Here is an 18,597-nt window from a genome sequence, read left to right as displayed (position 1 = left end):
CACACTCCCCATCTCAGGAGGTAACTTTTAAGAGGAACCAGGCCGCAGCCCTGGTAACGGTCCCAGCGGAACCGGTGAAACCCCAGGCACCACCGAGCTGGTACTGTCGGTCTGTCGGGGCTGGGGGGGAATCACAAGAAACCGGGTCCGTGGCAGGCGGGAGCTCCCGCGCTGCGCAACGCTCCGCCCCGCGGCGGCGCCTCAGGCAGGGCCCGGGGGAGCGGGGCCGCGCCACGGCGGGAACGCTGCGGGGGCCCCGGTAAGAGCCGGGGGAGGCGGGGAGAGGAGCACGGCCCCGCGGAGCCCCCGGCGGCGGGCGGAAGTGGCGCTCACCATAGCGCCGGCGGGAGCGCGCCGCCCCTCCCCCCCCCGCCTCTGGCATTTCCGGCCGGGCGGCCGTCACATCCGGGCGGCGGAGATGCCGGTAAGGCGGGCGGGGGGAGGCGGGGGCCTGGGTGCTCCGCCAGCACGCGCCGCCCTCCGCGGGGCAGGGGAGCCCAGCGGGCCGGGGAGCGGGGGCGGGCGGCCTGGCCCTCCCACCGCCGGGGGCTGCCCCTCAGGGCGACGGAGCGACCCTCGCGGTGGGGGAGGGGCGGCGCACCTGCCCCGCGGTGGGGGAGGGGCGCGGCCCTTGGCTGGCCTCGGTGCCCCGTCCCGCCCCGAGGCGCCGGCGGCTCTCTCTCCCCCTGCCCCTGGGCGCCGGCCCCCCGCCGGGCTGCCCCCGGTGCCCTCCCGGCTGAGTGGGCGGCCCGGCCTGGGGGCCCCGCGGGCCGCTCGGGGCCCGCCCCGTGGGTGCGGGCGGGAAGGGGCGGCGGGTGGGCCCGGGCCTGAGGTACCCGGCTGTCCGGTACCCGGCTCTCCCTCGGCGTGTTACCTTGTCCCTTGGCAGAAGGGGAGGCTCCTGTACGGGGTACCTTGTGCCGCAGCTGCCTGGTGTCAGGAGTGCTGTGGGTTCTCATGCCAGCTGATCCAGTATTCTCGTTGGTTTTTAATATATTCAGTAGGCATAGCTGTGATGGCAGCCGGCGTGGAGGAACTGTACCTAGTTCACTTTCTTCTCCCACCGCTTGTGTCTGAGTGCTTTCCCAGCAAGCAAAAATAGCTACAAACTTGCATTTTCCCTTTAGCTCAAAGAAAAGAAATGTAGTATGGAAATTACTGAAATAACTTCTACCTGTGTTCATCGAGACACTTCATACACTCAGAAATGTAACCTTTTAACAGACTGGAAAAGCTGAGGTTTCCTGGTGACACAGGTTGTATATGGTTGCCTTTCATCAACAATTCGGATATTTCCACTGTTTTGCAGGCTGGGAATTCAGCCTCCTTGTTTTTTGCATGCTCTGTGTGTTTTTTCAGTTCATTTGTAAGTATCCAGGACGAACAATTCAGTTCTCCATTGAAAATGAGCTATTGCAAAGGAAATGTGGTAAACGGCCTTTGAAAACTAATTTCACAGCGTTAGGATGTTGTTTTGCCAACTCAATGGCAACAGAAATACAGGAACCTGGATAAATGAGTTTTCCCCGTACTTTAAAGTATTTTCTTGGTTCTTTTTGCTTTGCTGTCATAAAGAGAGTTCCTATATCTTTATATTTCCTTTTTTGTTGTTGTAGGTTAAATTGAATATTTGTGCAACACAGCTTCTTGCAGAAGGACCACCGTGCTGTTTTACACTTAGGAAAATATGAGAATAAGCAGGGAGAGTTGTTCTCTCTGAACTAAAACAAACAAAACCCCCCCTGTGCCTTGCTGAGGACAGCTGCAGGAATCGGACACTTGAATCAATGTTATCGGATGAGTTAGAATCCAAACCTGAGGTGAGCAATTATGAACTGGATTTGGTTCCCAGGAACATTTATGGGCAACACTTTGAAAAAGTTCAATGAGTTTACTCAATTTGCTGCTTACATGTTAATTCTCAAAGTGTTTTCACTGGCATCTTCTAATGCTTCCATGGTTTGAATTGAATAGTAAAAGATTAAAGAATATTGCAGGTTTCCCCCCCCCCCCCTTTCAAGTGTCAGCCCATACTCTTTGCCTGTTCTCAGGTTACATTATGTTTTTCACTATTATAATGTTCTTTCTGTTACAAGAATAAAATAAATTACTGTATTGACTACTTCTTTCCCTCAAACCAAATTGACTTTACTTGGTTTGGGGGAGTCTGGGTTATTCTAGTAGCATCAGCTAGTTCTGTTTTTTGAAGTACTCATGTTTCTGTTAAGCAGTTGGCAGAAGTGGTAGGCAGCAGCACCCAGGGGATCCTGATTGCTCTGTGTGAGGCTGCTGGACCATTCCTAGGTTCAGCTGGTGGCATGGCTGAGCATGAATTGCAGCCATGTATGTGTGTGAACACAAGTGCACATACAGCTGGCCACAAACAGATTAACACACACACAGGTCTTAAAGTCACTTTAAGAGGTAAACACAAACACCATGAACACCACTAAAGTTTGTTAGTGCAATATATCTATATGCTCATCACTTGACATACATTCACAGATGTCTTTGGTCCCTGCCAGGCCTAAAGTTCTTCTGGTATCTGTGCCCAGGGCTTTTTAGCTGGTTTCTGGCTGGAATCTTGGGGTTTTCCAGACTGTGTTTGCTGCCTCCTCCTCACATATTAGTCAACTAGAAGTTCAGTCGCAGTCACGCACTTGTGGGTAGAATATTTAGGAATATGTTTAGTAAGTTGATAGAAGGGACTGTAGTGATCAAACACAGCAGTGTACTGACCAGCAGCCAGCAAAAGTTATTGGAGTCTCTTCCCACTCCCCCGCACCCCCTGGTTGATTCCTCCTTTGATCCTCCCCCTAAACGTTGCATAATGTTTTCTACATCCTGCAGTCCCTGTTACATCAGACAAAAAGGGTGGTCTTTCCTGTGAGACCCATTCAGGTAATGCAAGACAATTTTCTTACTGAAGTTCTGGTTGAACCTCTTCAAGACTGCACTTCAGCAGTGGCCCACTGATAAGTGTTGAGCGCTGGGTTTTGTTACTCTTGCCTATAATTTGTTCTAGGTACAGCAGTCTGCAGTTTGTACTTTCAACGCAGTTGTATCGGTGTGCTCAGTTTATTACCTCTCCTGTTTCTTGCCTTTGCTTTTTAGGCTGAATAGCTGATAGTCAGCAAGTTGTACATTCCCCCACTTAAAAGTGCAGAGGACTGTATTATTTGTGTCCTTGCTTTTCCCATTCTCAGCTTCCCCTCTTCAGAAGGCTGAGATCCTGGAGCAGGGGACTTAGTACTGCTGTGAAGTACCTTTTGGGGAAGTTTAAATTGAATTGTTTTCGAGTCTTATGTTTCTATCCCTTTTCAGTCCATATGCAGTATAGCAGGTATTTTAAACTGATACTCTAAAGAGATTGATAATTACATGCTGGTATTTCCTCACAGCCCAGGTGATGTGGTAAGGTATTTTTTTCTTAATGGAGCAGCCAAAGCCCTTCCAGTCGCACTATTCAGGAAAAGCAGCTGCAAATTCATAGTAGCCCTGAGTAGTCTCAGCATGGGCTGCAATGAGTTCCTCTTGCTTTGTGGTTGATATCTCATAACTGCTATCATATTTTCTCTCTGTTACGAATGATAAGGGGGGGACTTTGTTACTTCAGTCTGTGAGTGGGTGGATTCCCATAGATTATTTCTGACAGCCAAGGACCAGGATAGTTGGAATGCTTGTTCCCTTATTCCTCAAATAGGAGTTGTAATTGGCCATAGTCTTTTCTCCACTTGAGTAAAGTGTTTGTTAATTAGGTGTGTTTACATAATAATTGTATTTCTCCATAGCAGAGTTGCATTTCCTTTCCAGCAAGCTCAGAAGCAGAGCAGGCCATTCTCCAGCAGGAATAAGCCTGATGCATGAAAGCTGCAGTGGCTGCAGAGGGGATCCTTTCCATAGATGCTGTCTTCTAAACCACATTCCTCAATTTTCATTGAGGCTATTTTATACTGCAAACTGTGGTTCATTTGCATTACCAAATCTGTACACACCTTTCTGGTTTTGATTGCAAAAGTTGACTGTTAGATTAATGCTATTTTCTACTCCTTCAATGTGAAACTGGTAGTTATCCTTTCTACACCTTTCCCAAATTCAAATATCTCTTAAATCAGTCATGATAAATCATCAGCCATGGCACCATAACTCTTATAGCCACAGATGTTCTTTCATATCATATCCCTTACCATGTGAGAAAGGTATGAAGAGCTAACCATATTTGCGTAGCGTCTAGATAATGTTAATCAAAGTACTGTGGCTGGCAAGTGTCTTTGCTACTGGTTGTATCCCTAAAGAAGCTACAGAGGTGCCAGTAAGTGTTTAATACTCGAGTAGAGGTGAATCTTCCTTTAGTAGGAAGTTACAAAGTTGCTTGGAGACAGTTTGTTCGAGCAGATGGATCTGCTTTTTCTTCTGGACTCCCTGCCCCCAATGCTGTATTACCAGCATTCCTCAGGGAACTGGTAAGATCTGCATTTTGCATGCGTTAAGCCTTGAGGGTGCTTTGTTATAATTGCAAGTATTTCCAGCCACCACCACACTGCAGGGTGCTTTCTGCAGTCGGGGGTAGCTCTGGCACACTCAAGTGAACTACAGCTCTGGTCTATAAATTGAATTGGCTGTTGAAAAAGGGGTGGAGGGAGGTATTTTAGCCTCTCCTTTCTCTCCTCATCAGGGCCTCACAAGGACAGACTCTTCCGAATGAATTCATTCCCCAGAGGTTGTATGAGAGGAGGTCATCTCAGTTTCTAGGAAGTGCCTCCTGCCTTCCACACCCTTCTGCGCCAATGCCTCCTTTCCCTTCCACCCCTCCCCCTCTGCTAAATGTTCTTTTGACCCCTTTATTTCGTAGTGGTTCACTGGTTAAATTTAGAACAGAAACAGTATTGATTAACAAACGTGGTCCCTGCTGCTCTGGGAGTCTAGCTCTCCAGCTGTCCTGGGGGAGGATAGATCAGAATGCTGGTACTGGAAAACCTTCCTCCCCTGTTTCTCCCAGCCACCCTCACCTCACACAAAGCAGCTGTCTGATGTTTCCTGGCTTTTGAATCATCAGATGAAGGGGGTCTGTTATGGGACATACACTTCAACCCGATCCGTCCCAGATGGCTATATTTTCATTTGTTTCTGCAATGTCTTTGGGGTTTTTTTTAAGGATCTCTAGGAGGGGTTCCTAGTACTTTAAACAAATTTTTCTTTGTGGTTTTGTTTTGTTTTGTTTTCCGCTCTTGGGTCAGGGACATCATACAAGCTTCTTGGTAACACAAGCATTCTGCACTGCTTGTGGTGATGGACCCTGGGATCATTCCGTGCAACCATCTCTTGTTGACCAGCAGGGATGACAACTATTTGTTTAGTGACAAAAGCCAAGAAATATTTTACATTTTTAGTACGTGCACTGTCTACGTTAGTTACAGGATTTTCAGAGTTATGTGGTGTTTCAGTAGAAGGAGTAAAAGGAGGGTGTGTATATTCAAGAAGGTGGTATGGCAGAGAAAAAAAAATTCTTTATAGCAAGATTCAGCTGAACTTTGCCCGTTCTATGCATTCAAGGCTTATGGATTCTCTCTGTATGACTCACGTATGGCCCATAAAGTTTGAATCTCTAAGTCAAGGATGTCCTTTGGCAATTAGTATCAACATTTGTTTCGAATTCCAAGGGATGGGATATCTTGACTATAAAGCCACCTCACACCTCTTATTCATTTTGCTTTCCGTTGATATTCTGTACATTAAGTTTCCCTAACTATTACTATTCAGATGCCTTAAGGTGTTCTAGCTGCTTGGTTACAAATTCCACCGCTTTGGCCATATTTGCAGAAGGATCAATCCCCTCCTTACAAAGGGATTCTATAGTCACTGTCTCAGGAATACATACAGCCCATCTGGATCCTGTTTGTGATGCCAGATTTTATACACTTACAAGATCTGATGAACTGTAGCATCCAGGAGATTTCTCCCTTTCTGGTCATTCAGACAAGAGACCACTGAACTGTGTTCACAGGTGCACGTACAAGTGATGCTGAGCCTGAATTGCAAATATGCGCCCCTGCACCGTAGACAGTACAGACACCTATGGCTGTGAACACTAACACCTGGCAGGACAGTACTTTTACAGACACCCACAAACACAAATGGCATTCACATGGAACACAAAGACCACCATCCTCATCCTGTTCCTACTCATCAGGTAACCAGGCTTGAAATGTGAAAAAAAGGTGAAAAAACACACATGCGCTCACTCAGCTGGCACACATACTCACAGTCAGCCATCTGTCCAGTTTGCCAAACCTTGAGTCTTTCCAGTATCCGTCTCGGGGCCCTGGGCTTTTTAGTGCAGTCTCTGGCCAGGATCTTGAGTTTCCGGGTTGTTTCCTTCTATGCGCAGACTAGTCCAACATGAAGTTAATTAGATGAATGTACTTGGAAACTATTTAGGAGCAAAGAGCATTTGAGAAGACAGGGTAGACTGTGGTGAGGAGGCAGAGCAGCGTAATGACCTGCAACCTGCTAACATGTGGTCACCCATGCTATTCCCCACCCCCTTCCTGTTCCCCATGGTTGTTCCTTTCCTATTCACCTTGATTCCCTCCCTTTCCCTACCTTTGATCCTTCCCCTAGACATCCCTAAATTTTTCAGATTCCCACAGCTGCCTCTGAAGATACCTCTTCACCCACTCCCAGAATTTCCCCCATATCCCATAAGAAGTTTGCTCTGAGATGTGTTCTGGTAACCCATGATAATGTTGTTCCAATTTCTTACAAAGTTTCTGGTTGAATTTCTTCAAGGTCACACTCAAGTCATTCCTGTAATGGCCCATCCATCAGTGTCCTGGGAGTTCTGGTCTTTGTTACTCTCCCTTATCTGCAGTTTGTTAGCATTTGTGTATCTGTGCATTTAATTTATCACCTCTCCTGTTCCTAGCCTGTCTTTTATGTTGAATAGCAGAACACCAGATACCCTTACAATTTCCTATTTGCTTTCAGCTGCCTGCAAAACCAAATTAAAAGAAAGCAGAACACAGTATTACTAATGAGGTTTTTTTCCCATATTCCACTTGCTGTAGTTGTCACAAAGGTATTCAATGTTTGTGAACAGGAAGGGAGGTTTATAAAAGTACTTAGATGTCAAGATACAGCTGTCTGTGAACATCTTTGTTTGCTCTGAATTATTTGAAGTAGAGTTGGTGATTAGTTTGCTTTAGTTTATGGGAAGGGTTGGGGGTTTTCATTCCAAATTTTAATAACAAGCATGATTCATGTCCTTTATTTTTTTCACTTCTGCTTCTTTTGCTCCCTTTTAATTCTCTGTACTAGCTTATTACTTTACAAAGAAAATTAGCAGGATCTCTTTTCTTCTGAGCATCTGTTTGTGGCTGCTGCATTTTGCTTTTCCCTCATGGCTTAATGTTGCTTTGTGAAAGTGGAAGGTTTGAAGCAAAGCTTTCCTATTGTAGGAGAAAGTTTTATCTAAGGCTTTCTGTATAAAAACAGAAGAGTCCATAAAACAAGTGTTTCATGGTGGAGTAGGAATCATGAATAGCTTTTAAATGAAAGATAATCCCATAATTTAGAACGGTCTTGCTGCTCACATTTTTTAGACCCAGCTTCTTTCTTCTGGTTGCCTTGCTCTGTTATTCCTGACTCTCTTCTCTTTTTACACCTCTTTCTCTCATTTTTTAATCTTAAATTAGAATGCATGGCCTTGGGGGAGGGACTGTCTCTTATTGCCTATGTGGGGTTTTTTTTGATGATGTAAAAATAGTTCCCTCTGTTGCTGGGGCCTCTGGATAATCTTACACCTAAGAGGAAAAAGTGCTAACCTTTCAAACTGCAGCCTGGCTTGTGGCCTAAGTCAAGTGGCAAATTGCCATCTCAATAACTTCAGGACTTAATTTTTACCTTCATAATTGTCAGCAAAGACGGGCTGCTCCTAAGGGAGTGTGAGCTGGGAGCCGAGGGTGGTCCCAGCCCAGGCAGTGCCCTCCCTGACCAGAGCACAATGCCGCAGCGCCTGAGCGTGGCAGCCAGCGGCGGGTGCTGGGAACAGGGTCCATCCACAGCCCTGGACGAGGCAAAGTGGTGAGCCAGATCCAGGCTCTGTCCACCTTTCCTCACATAAACAGGCAGCACAAAGTGGCTGATTCTGTTTCCAAGGGTTGCTGCCTAGGGAAAACCTTCATGGTTTTCTCCAGGATATGTCCCCACACTTCTCCTTCTGCTTGCCAGCTGGTCTGGCTTGGGAGTTCACTAGTGTGTCAGACACGCACACACACTCCAGAGAGCAGGATCACACAGGGAACAGTTAGGAATGGAGTTTAGTAAGGAGGCAGGATGGACTGCAATGGGTAGGCTGGGCCAGACAACTGACTTGACCAACTTCCTGCTTATATGTAATGGGCCTCTTTTATCCTCCCCTCTCCATGTTCCTGTGTTTGTTCTGCCCTGATCCACTTTGATCCCTTCCTTTTCCCGCCTTTGGCTTTTCCCTTAAAAAACTAAATCCTATACAATTGCCCCACACCTCTTGTTCAGTCCCAAAGCCCTGCCCAGGGAATGCATCCCAGTGTAATTCCTACACCTCTGTGCGGTAGCCCACCTTACTCTGCATAGTATTCCTGGTGTCCCCTGCGGTGGGTGGGTTTCACACTATGGACAATAGCGGTAATTGCCCATCTTTGATGGTTTTAGGAGTAGCTGATGGGATCGATAAGGCTGTGTGCTCCCCCTTGTCATCCTAACCTTGTTCCTCTGATCACTATCTGCCTATTTTGAATAGCCATTAACCAGAGGACTTTGCAACTAGTCTTTTGCTTGCTTTTTTATTTAAAAGCCCACCTTTCTTTCGGTTACAAATTTAAAGGAAATGATTTACAAAACATACCCTTACCGAAAGCTGAGCATGGAAAACATTTACTTGGAAGGCTGGAGTGTAGTAAAGTATCAGGTGGTAAAAGATGAAATAATAAGGAATACATGCCTTAAAACATGGCATATATTGGTAAAATTTATTTTGGTAAGAGATTAATTAAAAAATAGTATAGCCTTAGCAACCTTCAGAGTAGTCTGCAATGATCCAGAGCTGTTTACTGTATGTTAAAGAAATGAGAATTTTATAGGTACTTGAGAGATGGCAAACAATTCCTTCTTTGTCATTGATGTACACTGAAAAGCTTCCATTAATTTTGATGCGTATTCGTGGGATTATATTCAGTGTCTCCTGCAAGACAAGAGAGATTAATGGACTGGGTTTAGTACCTTTTTAAATGATTTGTGCTACTCTTGACCTAATCTTCAGTATCTTTTTTTCAGCTGCTGGTTCAGTTTGTTCAGAATACATCTATTCCACTGGGGCAAGGGCTGGTGGAATCGGAACCAAAAGACATCACCTGTCTTTCTCTCCTTCCTGTGACTGAGACCTCAGAATGCAACAGACTCATGTTGCCAGGTAAAATCTGTGTGGCAGATCTTTGTGATTGTGCCCTTCGGACAGCTGTCTTAAACTGCTCCACTGTGGCCTGCAGCCTCTTGCTGATCAGGCGTTCATTCCAGGGATGGAGGAACAAGTTCAGAAGGGTGACTGAAACTTTTCTCATGTAACAGTGAAGTCTGACTAGTTAGAAAATTCCTTCCTCCTCCAGTTTCTCTCAAGTTCTACTTTTTTCCTAGAAAAATAACTTCATAGGTATTTTTTAGTCATGCTGTATTTATACTTTTATTTACTTTGGTTTCACTTTCTTCACCAGATGATGAAAGAGATCTCACTTCTCCAAGTCACACTAACTCCTCCAAAGATGTTTCTTCATCTGCTGTCTTGAGAAGTCTCCAGGTAAATGTGGGCCCTGATGGAGAGGAAACAAGGGCACAGAATGTACAGAAACCATCTGAACTTCTGTCAACTCCAGAGACTTCCAGTTTATTGCAAGACCTCCAGCCCGGTGACAGCACTTCATTTATTCTTCTCAACCTAACAAGAGCAGGTAATTGTCTTCTGTTTGTCATCTGGCTGGAAATGTCTCAGACAGCAGAATGCAGGATATACAACTCTGCCCCTGCTGCTTATGAAGGGGAAGGATCACGAAATTTGCTGGGCATTATTGCGTATTTCAGGAGCATTTAATCATCAACAACTTTCTACAATGTAGAGGTCAGTGAAGACTTTTTCAGTGCAGCTATTGCATCTATGCTGTGAACATTAGCCTCTGGGAAGCAAGATTAATTTCCCTCTGTTTCCTGCTGTTTCATGAAGTTGTCTTCTTTTCTAGGGCTGGGGTCTCCAGCAGAGCACTTGGTGTTTGTTCAAGATGAAGCAGAAGATTCTGGAAATGACTTTCTCTCTCATGATAGCACAGACAGCAGTACCCCATGGTTCCTACGAGTGCAAGAATTGGCCCATGACAGTTTAATTGCTGCCACTCGGGCACAGCTTGCTAAGAATGCCAAAGCAAGCAATAATGGTAGGAAACCCCCTGATCCTGTCTCAAAAGCTGAGTGTTCCATATGAGGCCCCTAGTTTCAGCTTGTTTCTTTGTCTCTTTCACTCTCTCTTGCTTTTAATCTGTTCTGACATCTTCAAATCATCAGTGACAGAATTATACAGAGCAGCCATGTGGGTTTTTCTGCAATATAAACAGGCTCTCCATTTTTTCTCAGGGAATGAACTTTAGTGGAGCCAGCAGTTCCATTGTAGTCCACCTGTTGTCTGGTACTTGTAAAGAGTATCTCCTTTCTGACTGCAGCTGCTTGAATTTCAACTTTCATTTTCACTTTCAAGTGTCTATTTTTAATGCATACAGTAATTCATACTTTCTTCTTAGCTCCACTGGGTTTGGAGATCAGCTTTCTGGAGAATGCATGATTGCATTTAGTCACATGTTTTGTGACTTAATTATTTTAATAAATGATTGCAAACAAATGCAATATATCTTTTTTTTAGCTGAGATGTTTTTAAAGAGTTATCTTGGCTGATACTTAAAATTGGTTGGTTGATATTGATATAGAGACCATTTTACCGTTTTTGATGCATTGGCTTTCTATTCTACATGTGATGAGCCTCATCTGGTAGCAGCTGATCTGATACAGATAGCTTGTTGGGAATAGTTTATGTGCCTGGTAAGGTTTGCAAATCTCTCTGATCCCCGTTGTGGGCTAGGCAGCAGCATGTAGGACATTGTAAACAATTAGTAGCCAGGCACATACTTGCTTTACAGTCCTGTATTGTATACGATGCTGGTTTTGTCTATTAAATTTGACATATTATAGTAATCTGTATCTTCTTTAGATTTTGGTGGGCTTTTTCTTCCAGGTGAAAATGTTCATCTTTGCTCAGGAGATGGGCAGCCGAAAGACTCTAGCCCCATTCCTCATTTATCTCGTGTGGAAAGGAAGCTGAAGTGCACAGTTGAGGGCTGCGATCGGACATTTGTGTGGCCAGCTCACTTCAAGTATCATCTGAAAACACACCGGTGAGCAGAATAAAGCTATATATTGTCATGACTTTGAAAAACTGTGCTCTGTATTTGGGATAGCGTTAGTTTTTGACATCAACCAGTTGTGAAAACCTGGTATTACTCTTAGAAATACTAGGCCTGTTGCTTGCTTTAGGTCATTTATGTTGAAACACTTTGACCAGACTTAGGTTATGTTTGCAGGTCCTTGTCAGTGTTCAGTTTAGAATATTTGCGTTTTAACAGGTGTTCAGTAAAGAGCATCATGATCCCTTCTTTGGTATATGAACATTAGAACCTGTAGGATGCTGTCATATTTTTATATACCCTTAAACAAAGTAACTTGCTCTAACAAATGACCCTAATCTTTTTTAGCTAAGGAATTGGCAGTCTCTAAGGTAAATTGTAGACAAGAAGCTTAAAAACTGGGAAGGACTCCAAAAGCAAGCCCATCACCTTGCCCTGAGACAGGGCCAGCAGTAATTGCATATGTTACGTGTACGGTACAGTCATTTTTGATCCTACAGTGACTGAAATACCACAGTGTGCCTGTATGATCTGTTGCACCACTTTACTAAATCATTCTGGGTAGGGAATAGGCAACGTAATATGATGATAAGATATTACCTCAACAGATTCTTCCAGTGGACCACCCAGACCCTAGTTCCTTAGGTCAAATTTAGGTCACTAACTTTGGTTGAGTCCCTCTGTTTTCTGGTATAATTAATTTTGGTTTAAATGTTTCCACTTTTATGTAATTAAAAAAAAAAAAAAAAAGAAAGAAATCAAGTGTTCCTGAAGAATACATTGCAGTAGCTGGTAATGAAACAGCTATTTTGTTGCTTTCCAGGAATGACCGCTCCTTCACCTGCCCAGCAGAAGGTTGTGGGAAAAGTTTCTACGTCTTGCAGAGGCTGAAGGTGCACATGAGAACTCACAACGGTGAAAAACCTTTTGTGTGCACAGAGCTGGGCTGCGGGAAACAGTTCACAACAGCTGGAAATCTGAAGAACCACCTACGAATTCACACCGGTGTGTTTTAGACCTCATCTTTTTGTGGTCTGCAGAGGTGGGGTCTTTACTGAGGAATAAACCACTTCCTCCTCCATCCTCAAACTTTTGAGATTATGTTGTTTATCTCTGCCCTTCATTAATGTCCCTTATCTGTTGACGCGCATCGATCTTTAGGTCAAATTAAGTAAGCAACTGCTTACTGCCTTTACTGTCTTGTACAATTTCACATAGGTTTACCCTACAAATGCTATATGATGATGCTGTACTCTACTCAGTATCGTGCTCTGAAGATTCCCTTCCCCCCTCAGGTTGTTTGCTGGAGGGAGGTGTGTGTGTTGTTTTTGGGAGAAACTAGATTGTTCCCAAGGGAACAGTTAGTGAACATGACTGCTGTAATTGTTTTTCATAACGAAGCTATTTTAAATTCCTGAAAGGCACAACAGCTTAGATATTTCTCCAGTGTAAGAGTCCTGGTGGGCACGGTTGTAGCTGTACTGACATGTGGCAGAATCTGACTGGCTTATGTTACCTGTGCTGCTTGTAGAATGACTACATTTGGGAAATTTAGGGAAATGAGGAATACAGCGGCGTGAGTAGCAAAAATATAGTAGTGAAGCCTAGTAGAAAAAGGCAATAATTAGAAGACAGCATTCTGGCATGCAAACTGCTCCGTTTGTGCTAATGCTAATTCGGGATGTTACCATATGCTGGAGCCTATGTACTCTTAACTCATGCTCAGCTTTTTATATTGAATAAAACAAGAATCTTTATTTCATAGTGCTGTATTTTATACATGGTTTGTTTATGCTGTCTCCTCTGGAGAATGTGATGCTCCCATGTTAATATTTTTAGAAGTTTGTGTACCAGCCAAAGTCTTGGGAACTGCAATAAAGTACTTTAGGTGTTTTTATCCTAGAAAGTTGTTTGAGAGGCATAAAAATTACTGCTGAAATGATCAGCAATTTAATAGTTAGGAAAGTTCATGGTGAATATTCTGATGGTTGTGTTTGGTTTGTTTTTTTTAAGCCTCAGGGTTATTAAACAAATGGCCTAGTTCAAGCCTCTCAGAATATTGTTAGAGATTCCCTGATGGCCTAGGCGCAGGTAGCATCGCATTACAGTTGGTTAACATTTCAAAATAACCTTGACAACTGTGAGAGCACAAGGCCTCTCTAGTAACATGAAAAAGCAGATTATGTGGGCCGCCAGCAGCTGTTTATGCCTTCTGCCTTACTTAAACACTACCGTATGGTATGTAGTTTGTAGACACACATGGAAAAAGGTTGCTATTTTAAAGAATTTCCAGTCTAGCTAGAACACATGGTTTGGGGGCAGATGTTGGGATGTAGTTAAGTGTTATATATACCAATAATAAAATGTTGAATGTGTAGTAACAGCAGCCTTAGTTTTTGCATTTACTTTTGCACTTAAAGCTCCCAGCCAAGGTGCAAATAAAGTTAGTAGGCCAGCTGACACAGCGCAGTCCTCCATGACAGAGCGAGTGTTCTGCAACCAAGAGAGCAGTAGCTTCTGGAGGAGTAAATAATAACTTTCTTAACTGCAAATTGGTAATGTGCAATTAAGGGTTTGATCAGACCAAAGGTGTTACAAAACTGCTAGGGTTTCTTACAGATGGAACTGTGTGCTGTTATTTTTGTCAGTGGTAGTTTTTCCTTCCCTCTTTCCAAGTTTTAAATATTTACAACAAGCCAGAAGGTACAATCAGTGTTTGAGAATATGCTGCATATTTCAGCTTTGTAACACCAGTCAACATGCTGTGTTGATCCTTCTTACTCAGTGCTGTTGAACGCTATAGTAGGTAAGAAACTGAGAAATTAACTGTAGGCAGATGACTTCTAAAGGCAAAATCACAGTAGAAACAACTTTAAGAACAAGTTTACTCTGAAATAACTATGTATATGTTAGACAATAGAGTAGCAAAAGAGCTTGCTTAATCTCCTGTGGACATGCTGTTACTCTGATACAGTAGTCTAGTTAAAGACTTGAAATCCTAGTGTTAAACATGGTATATTGAGTTCTTTAGTAGGATGCTGCAGGCAAAAGTTACCTCAAGTTTTATTTAAGGCTTTGTAAGAGCGTGTTTAGAACTTAATTATATTGCATTGCATTGCTGTAGTCACCTCCAGATTTATCATCATTTAGATAAATACAAAAATAGCCGTGGAGATGTATAAAAATAACAAATTTCAGCCTGTGAGAACAAATTGTGCCTTGAAGCCCTGTTCCTCCACGTATAAATACAAATGACACATCTCGCACAGGATTTTGGCAAGTTCAGCCTGATCTGAAATAAAGTGTAGAATCTGATATGAAGGGAAACCACAGTTAATGGGATTTTTGGCACTGACAGGCAGAAAGGGAACAGGATCCTGGGAGTACGTGAAGCAGAGAGCTAGTTGTTAAGAACTGCATATAGAAGACATATCGTAGTCTCGGTACTTTTTACGTTACTCTTTTGGTATTTATGTACTTTGAAGGTCAGTTTAGAAAGTGGACCCTTGCTTCCCTTTCAGCAAATGATGATCTAAGAATATTTCAGAAAGCAAGCCAGCGTTTCCTCTTGAAAGCTGATGAAGAGAGTGCTTTACAAGCCTTAGGAAGCATATATGTAATGTCTGTTGAACTCTGTTGCACCTAAGGCCAAAAGGGGGAATGGGCTAGAGATCTCCAGGCTGCTCTCAGGGACTGGGACAGTCAGATCAAGTTGTGATCCCAAAATCTAAGAACTTACTTTTCCCTTGTAGGGGAAAAACCCTTTCTGTGTGAGGCACAGGGATGTGGTCGCTCCTTTGCCGAATACTCCAGCCTTCGGAAACATTTGGTTGTCCACTCGGGTAAGAGTCTTCATCTGACATTCTGTGACCTGTCTGAGAAAAGATCTTTATTGTAGAACTTTGATTTGATTTCTTTAAGAAACACTCCCAGGTTTCTACAGGACTTCTGGTCATAGTGCTTCATGACTTCCTTTGTGGTGCCTGTGGCCTGTACACTTTAATCTTTTCTGTTGTTTCTGTTTCTAAATTAAAACAAATTTTAAAAAATAATTTTTTAGATTGTTTCTAAAATGTCATGAAGTTTTCATAGCTGCCATTTTCTTATTTGAAAGAGAGAATCTAGCACCTCTATATATTAATCAAAGCTAGTCAAACCTGAAATCTCTCATGAGTGGATTTTTGCCACAGGTGGGATTTTGCTTAGTTTTTTAATGCTACATACTTGTAATTGGACAAAGCACTAGATGGAAATGTATACCACAAGTGTTGCAAAACTTCTGCCTTCTGGTTTGATTGATCTATCTTAAATATCATCAGCACGTGATGAATATGTCATGTTTGGGGAAGGGGGGCATTTTACTGGGGTAGTAACTTCCAGGACTACCCGAGTTCTCCATGCTTTTTCTTTCTTGTCTCCTTGGCTTCCATGCTGTTGAGCTCACACGTATGGACATATTTGTTGTATTGTGAAAATGATAGACTGTTCTGTAAGGTGGGAAGCCTTTGACAGTGACAAGTCATCATCTGGTCTCTGCTCAGTAATGTAAACCAGATGCTGCAATGTGTGATGGCGGGAGATAGCTTCCGTGCCTCTGCTTCCTTGCTTTTGGCTTTTTAGGTATGGGACATCAAATGTTTCCATGTCACTGAGTAAGAGATTTCAAATAACTTGTTCCCTCTCATAAATCAGAATTGAAGACTTTATGTTACTCTTCAGACTGTTTTCCAACAGCTGACAATACTGATATTTTCTAAAACTCTTCTCTTCTAGAAGCTTAGTGCTCTCCAGGAAACAGGAATATTTCTCATTTGTTTTTTCACTGATAATTAATTAGCCCCGGTGGTGTCAACAGCTATTTCAAAACAGTATTGTTGGCTTCTTGGTTGATGAGATCTTTATTCCCAATTTGGTAATTCTTGGGATATTTTTTCCCCTTTTACTCCAAGGAGTGAAGCCCCATCAGTGCCAAATTTGTGGGAAGACATTTTCCCAGAGTGGTAGCAGAAATGTGCATATGAGGAAACACCACTCCCGAATTGGAGCGGCTGGCAGCAGAGAGCGAGAGCAGCCAGGTAAGGGAGGGAGGGGAGGGCAGGGCACGCTCTGGGGGGGAATAATTGGTGGATGGTCAAAGAGAAGGGAAGATGTTTGTCCTGAAAATACGAGACCACAAGCGAGTGAGGAATGAAAGACTGTTCCTCTTGGAGACGAGGATGGATTGCTCACCTGCTCCTTTCCTAGGGTAGAAGACAAAGGTGTAATTCTGTATTGTGATCAAGGGGCAGATAGGTTTATTATTTTTTAAATTAACACAAATCTGGTTTCTTTTTTTTTTTTTACATGGCATTTGTGCCCTTCATGTATTTTTGTTGTAAGCAGCCTGGTTTTTTATGCAATGTGAATTATTTAAAGAGAAAGCCAAGCCTGTGTGAGATCCTGCCATGTTAAGTCTCAAAACAATAAATACAGGAGTTACCATCCCCTGGAGATCCAGACGCCTAAAGGGTAGGAACGGATAAAGTCGTGTAGGGAAGAAGTCTGTGTAACTTGAAGGGGGTAGGGATTGTATCTTCTATTGCAGTATTATGACATCGTGAGAATTTTGTTTTACCTTTTCTTTTTGCGTTAGAGTCGCTGATGGGCAGCAGTTTGCTGGAAGAATCTACAGTGCATAGTAAGAACCTCATCTCCATGAACTCTCAGCCCAGCCTTGGTGTTGAGTCGCTGCACCTGCCGGACACCGAGTCTATCATTGGAGTAGAGGAGGGCGAGACCAGCTGCTCTTTTTTCCGCCCTCTTATATGCGGTGACTGAAGCGGGATCGCTCGTTCCTCCCAGAGGCTCGCCATGTCGCAGTGGGATGAGTGAACACTGCTTTATCGGTGCCCGGAGCCGGTGGGTAGGTGGAGAATGAATCCTAAAACTGGAGCTGGAGAAGACCTACCGGACCAAGTTTCTCTCTTGCAGCGCTTAAAAGGTGAAGTCTGCTGCTTAGGTGTCATTTAGCCCATGTCGTGGAACGCCATGTTAAAACTGTTTATGCAGTCCATTCTCCTAAAGCCTAAAGTGTTTGTTTTGCTGGAGCACTGGGAGCCCCAGTTAAGGACCAGGACCTCATTGTGCTAGGCACCAACATCCAGTATCTTGAGCAACAGGCCTTCCTCCCATCCTTTACCTTCAGAGACTATATTCTAATACATCTCACTGTCAGAAGCTGACTTACTATCTGAAATAAATGTACTACTTGGTATCATTTAATTACATTTGCTGTGTTCTTTTCCTGCTTTCCCCAGTCACTTTTCCCTCCAAAATTTGTTTGGCACATCAAACTCTTTAAAATGAGTCTACCACGTAGATGTTGTGAATTTTTGTTAAAAGACTTCAGAATTGGCATTATTATGAGTGCAGTTTTGCTAAGATACTATGTGTCTCTAATAGCTGCTATGCAGAGAATGTTTTGAGTTTATATTGCTCCCTAGCTGAACGCAAAGGTAGCGCTGCTGTCGGTAAAGCTGTTGTAATCTTGGAGGTTCTTGCAGAAGCTCCACCAGGTACCTGCGCATCAGGGTCTGATGTGGTTTGGCTGCCCTCTCATCGGTATGCTCCACTGAGAGGTCGTCTTTACCACGGTGTGTGTATAGGTTAGCTGAACGGCCTGCGATTCTTTTAACTAAAAATATCGAAGTATTTTTATAAAATGCAAAAATCCAGAGCAAAAGTTGAAATGATTTATTGCCATACCCTACTTGAGATATATTAAGAGATTACGAATCTCTTTTAGCGTGACGGAAATGTAATCCTACTTTCAGAACAACACTTTGTTTAGCAAGAAAGGTGCTAGTGAGTTTCAGTTACTTAGTTTGATGCTTCTACTTTCATCACCATTTCAGCAATTTCTGTTTAGGGACCAATATTAGACTTGGATTTATACTGTACCCATGCATGCTGCCACCTCAGTGTTTGTTAAAGGGATGTGGCATAATAGCGTATATTAATGTAAAGTCAAGCCTCTGTTCCTTAAGACCTTTCTTAAGGTCTTCCTTTACACTTTAACATATTGGAAACGTCTTTTTCAAGCATCATCAAGTATTATTATGGAAATTAGCAACCAGTTTTAGTG

The 18,597-nt window shown here is 43.4% G+C and overlaps 1 protein-coding gene across 1 annotated transcript; it reads left to right on the top strand.

Annotated features, from left to right (window-relative positions):
* Nucleotides 1–287: 287 nt before the first annotated feature.
* Nucleotides 288–17,740, top strand: ZNF410 (zinc finger protein 410). The gene is made up of 10 exons (XM_080395314.1): nt 288–424; nt 1,617–1,820; nt 9,313–9,448; nt 9,747–9,980; nt 10,266–10,457; nt 11,306–11,465; nt 12,298–12,479; nt 15,227–15,316; nt 16,424–16,549; nt 17,107–17,740. Exons 2-10 carry the CDS (start codon nt 1,788–1,790, stop codon nt 17,289–17,291), a joined length of 1,338 nt encoding a protein of 445 aa, XP_080251440.1. The 5' UTR covers nt 288–424; nt 1,617–1,787; the 3' UTR covers nt 17,292–17,740.
* The last annotated feature ends 857 nt before the right edge of the window (nt 17,741–18,597 follow it).

This window comes from Falco punctatus (assembly GCF_963210335.1).
Source record: "Falco punctatus genome assembly, chromosome: 7".
In the NCBI taxonomy this organism is placed as follows: domain Eukaryota; kingdom Metazoa; phylum Chordata; class Aves; order Falconiformes; family Falconidae; genus Falco; species Falco punctatus.
Note: the sequence above shows the minus strand (reverse complement) of the source record. Positions and strands in the feature narration are given on the sequence as shown.

Bases quoted from the DNA above. Each gene is read 5' to 3' on its own strand.
- ZNF410 (XM_080395314.1), top strand. From the start codon at position 1,788: ATGTTATCGGATGAGTTAGAATCCAAACCTGAG. The intron at 9,981-10,265 runs GTAATTGTCTTC...CTTCTTTTCTAG, and splicing joins TCTCAACCTAACAAGAGCAG to GGCTGGGGTCTCCAGCAGAG. The intron at 11,466-12,297 runs GTGAGCAGAATA...GTTGCTTTCCAG, and splicing joins TATCATCTGAAAACACACCG to GAATGACCGCTCCTTCACCT.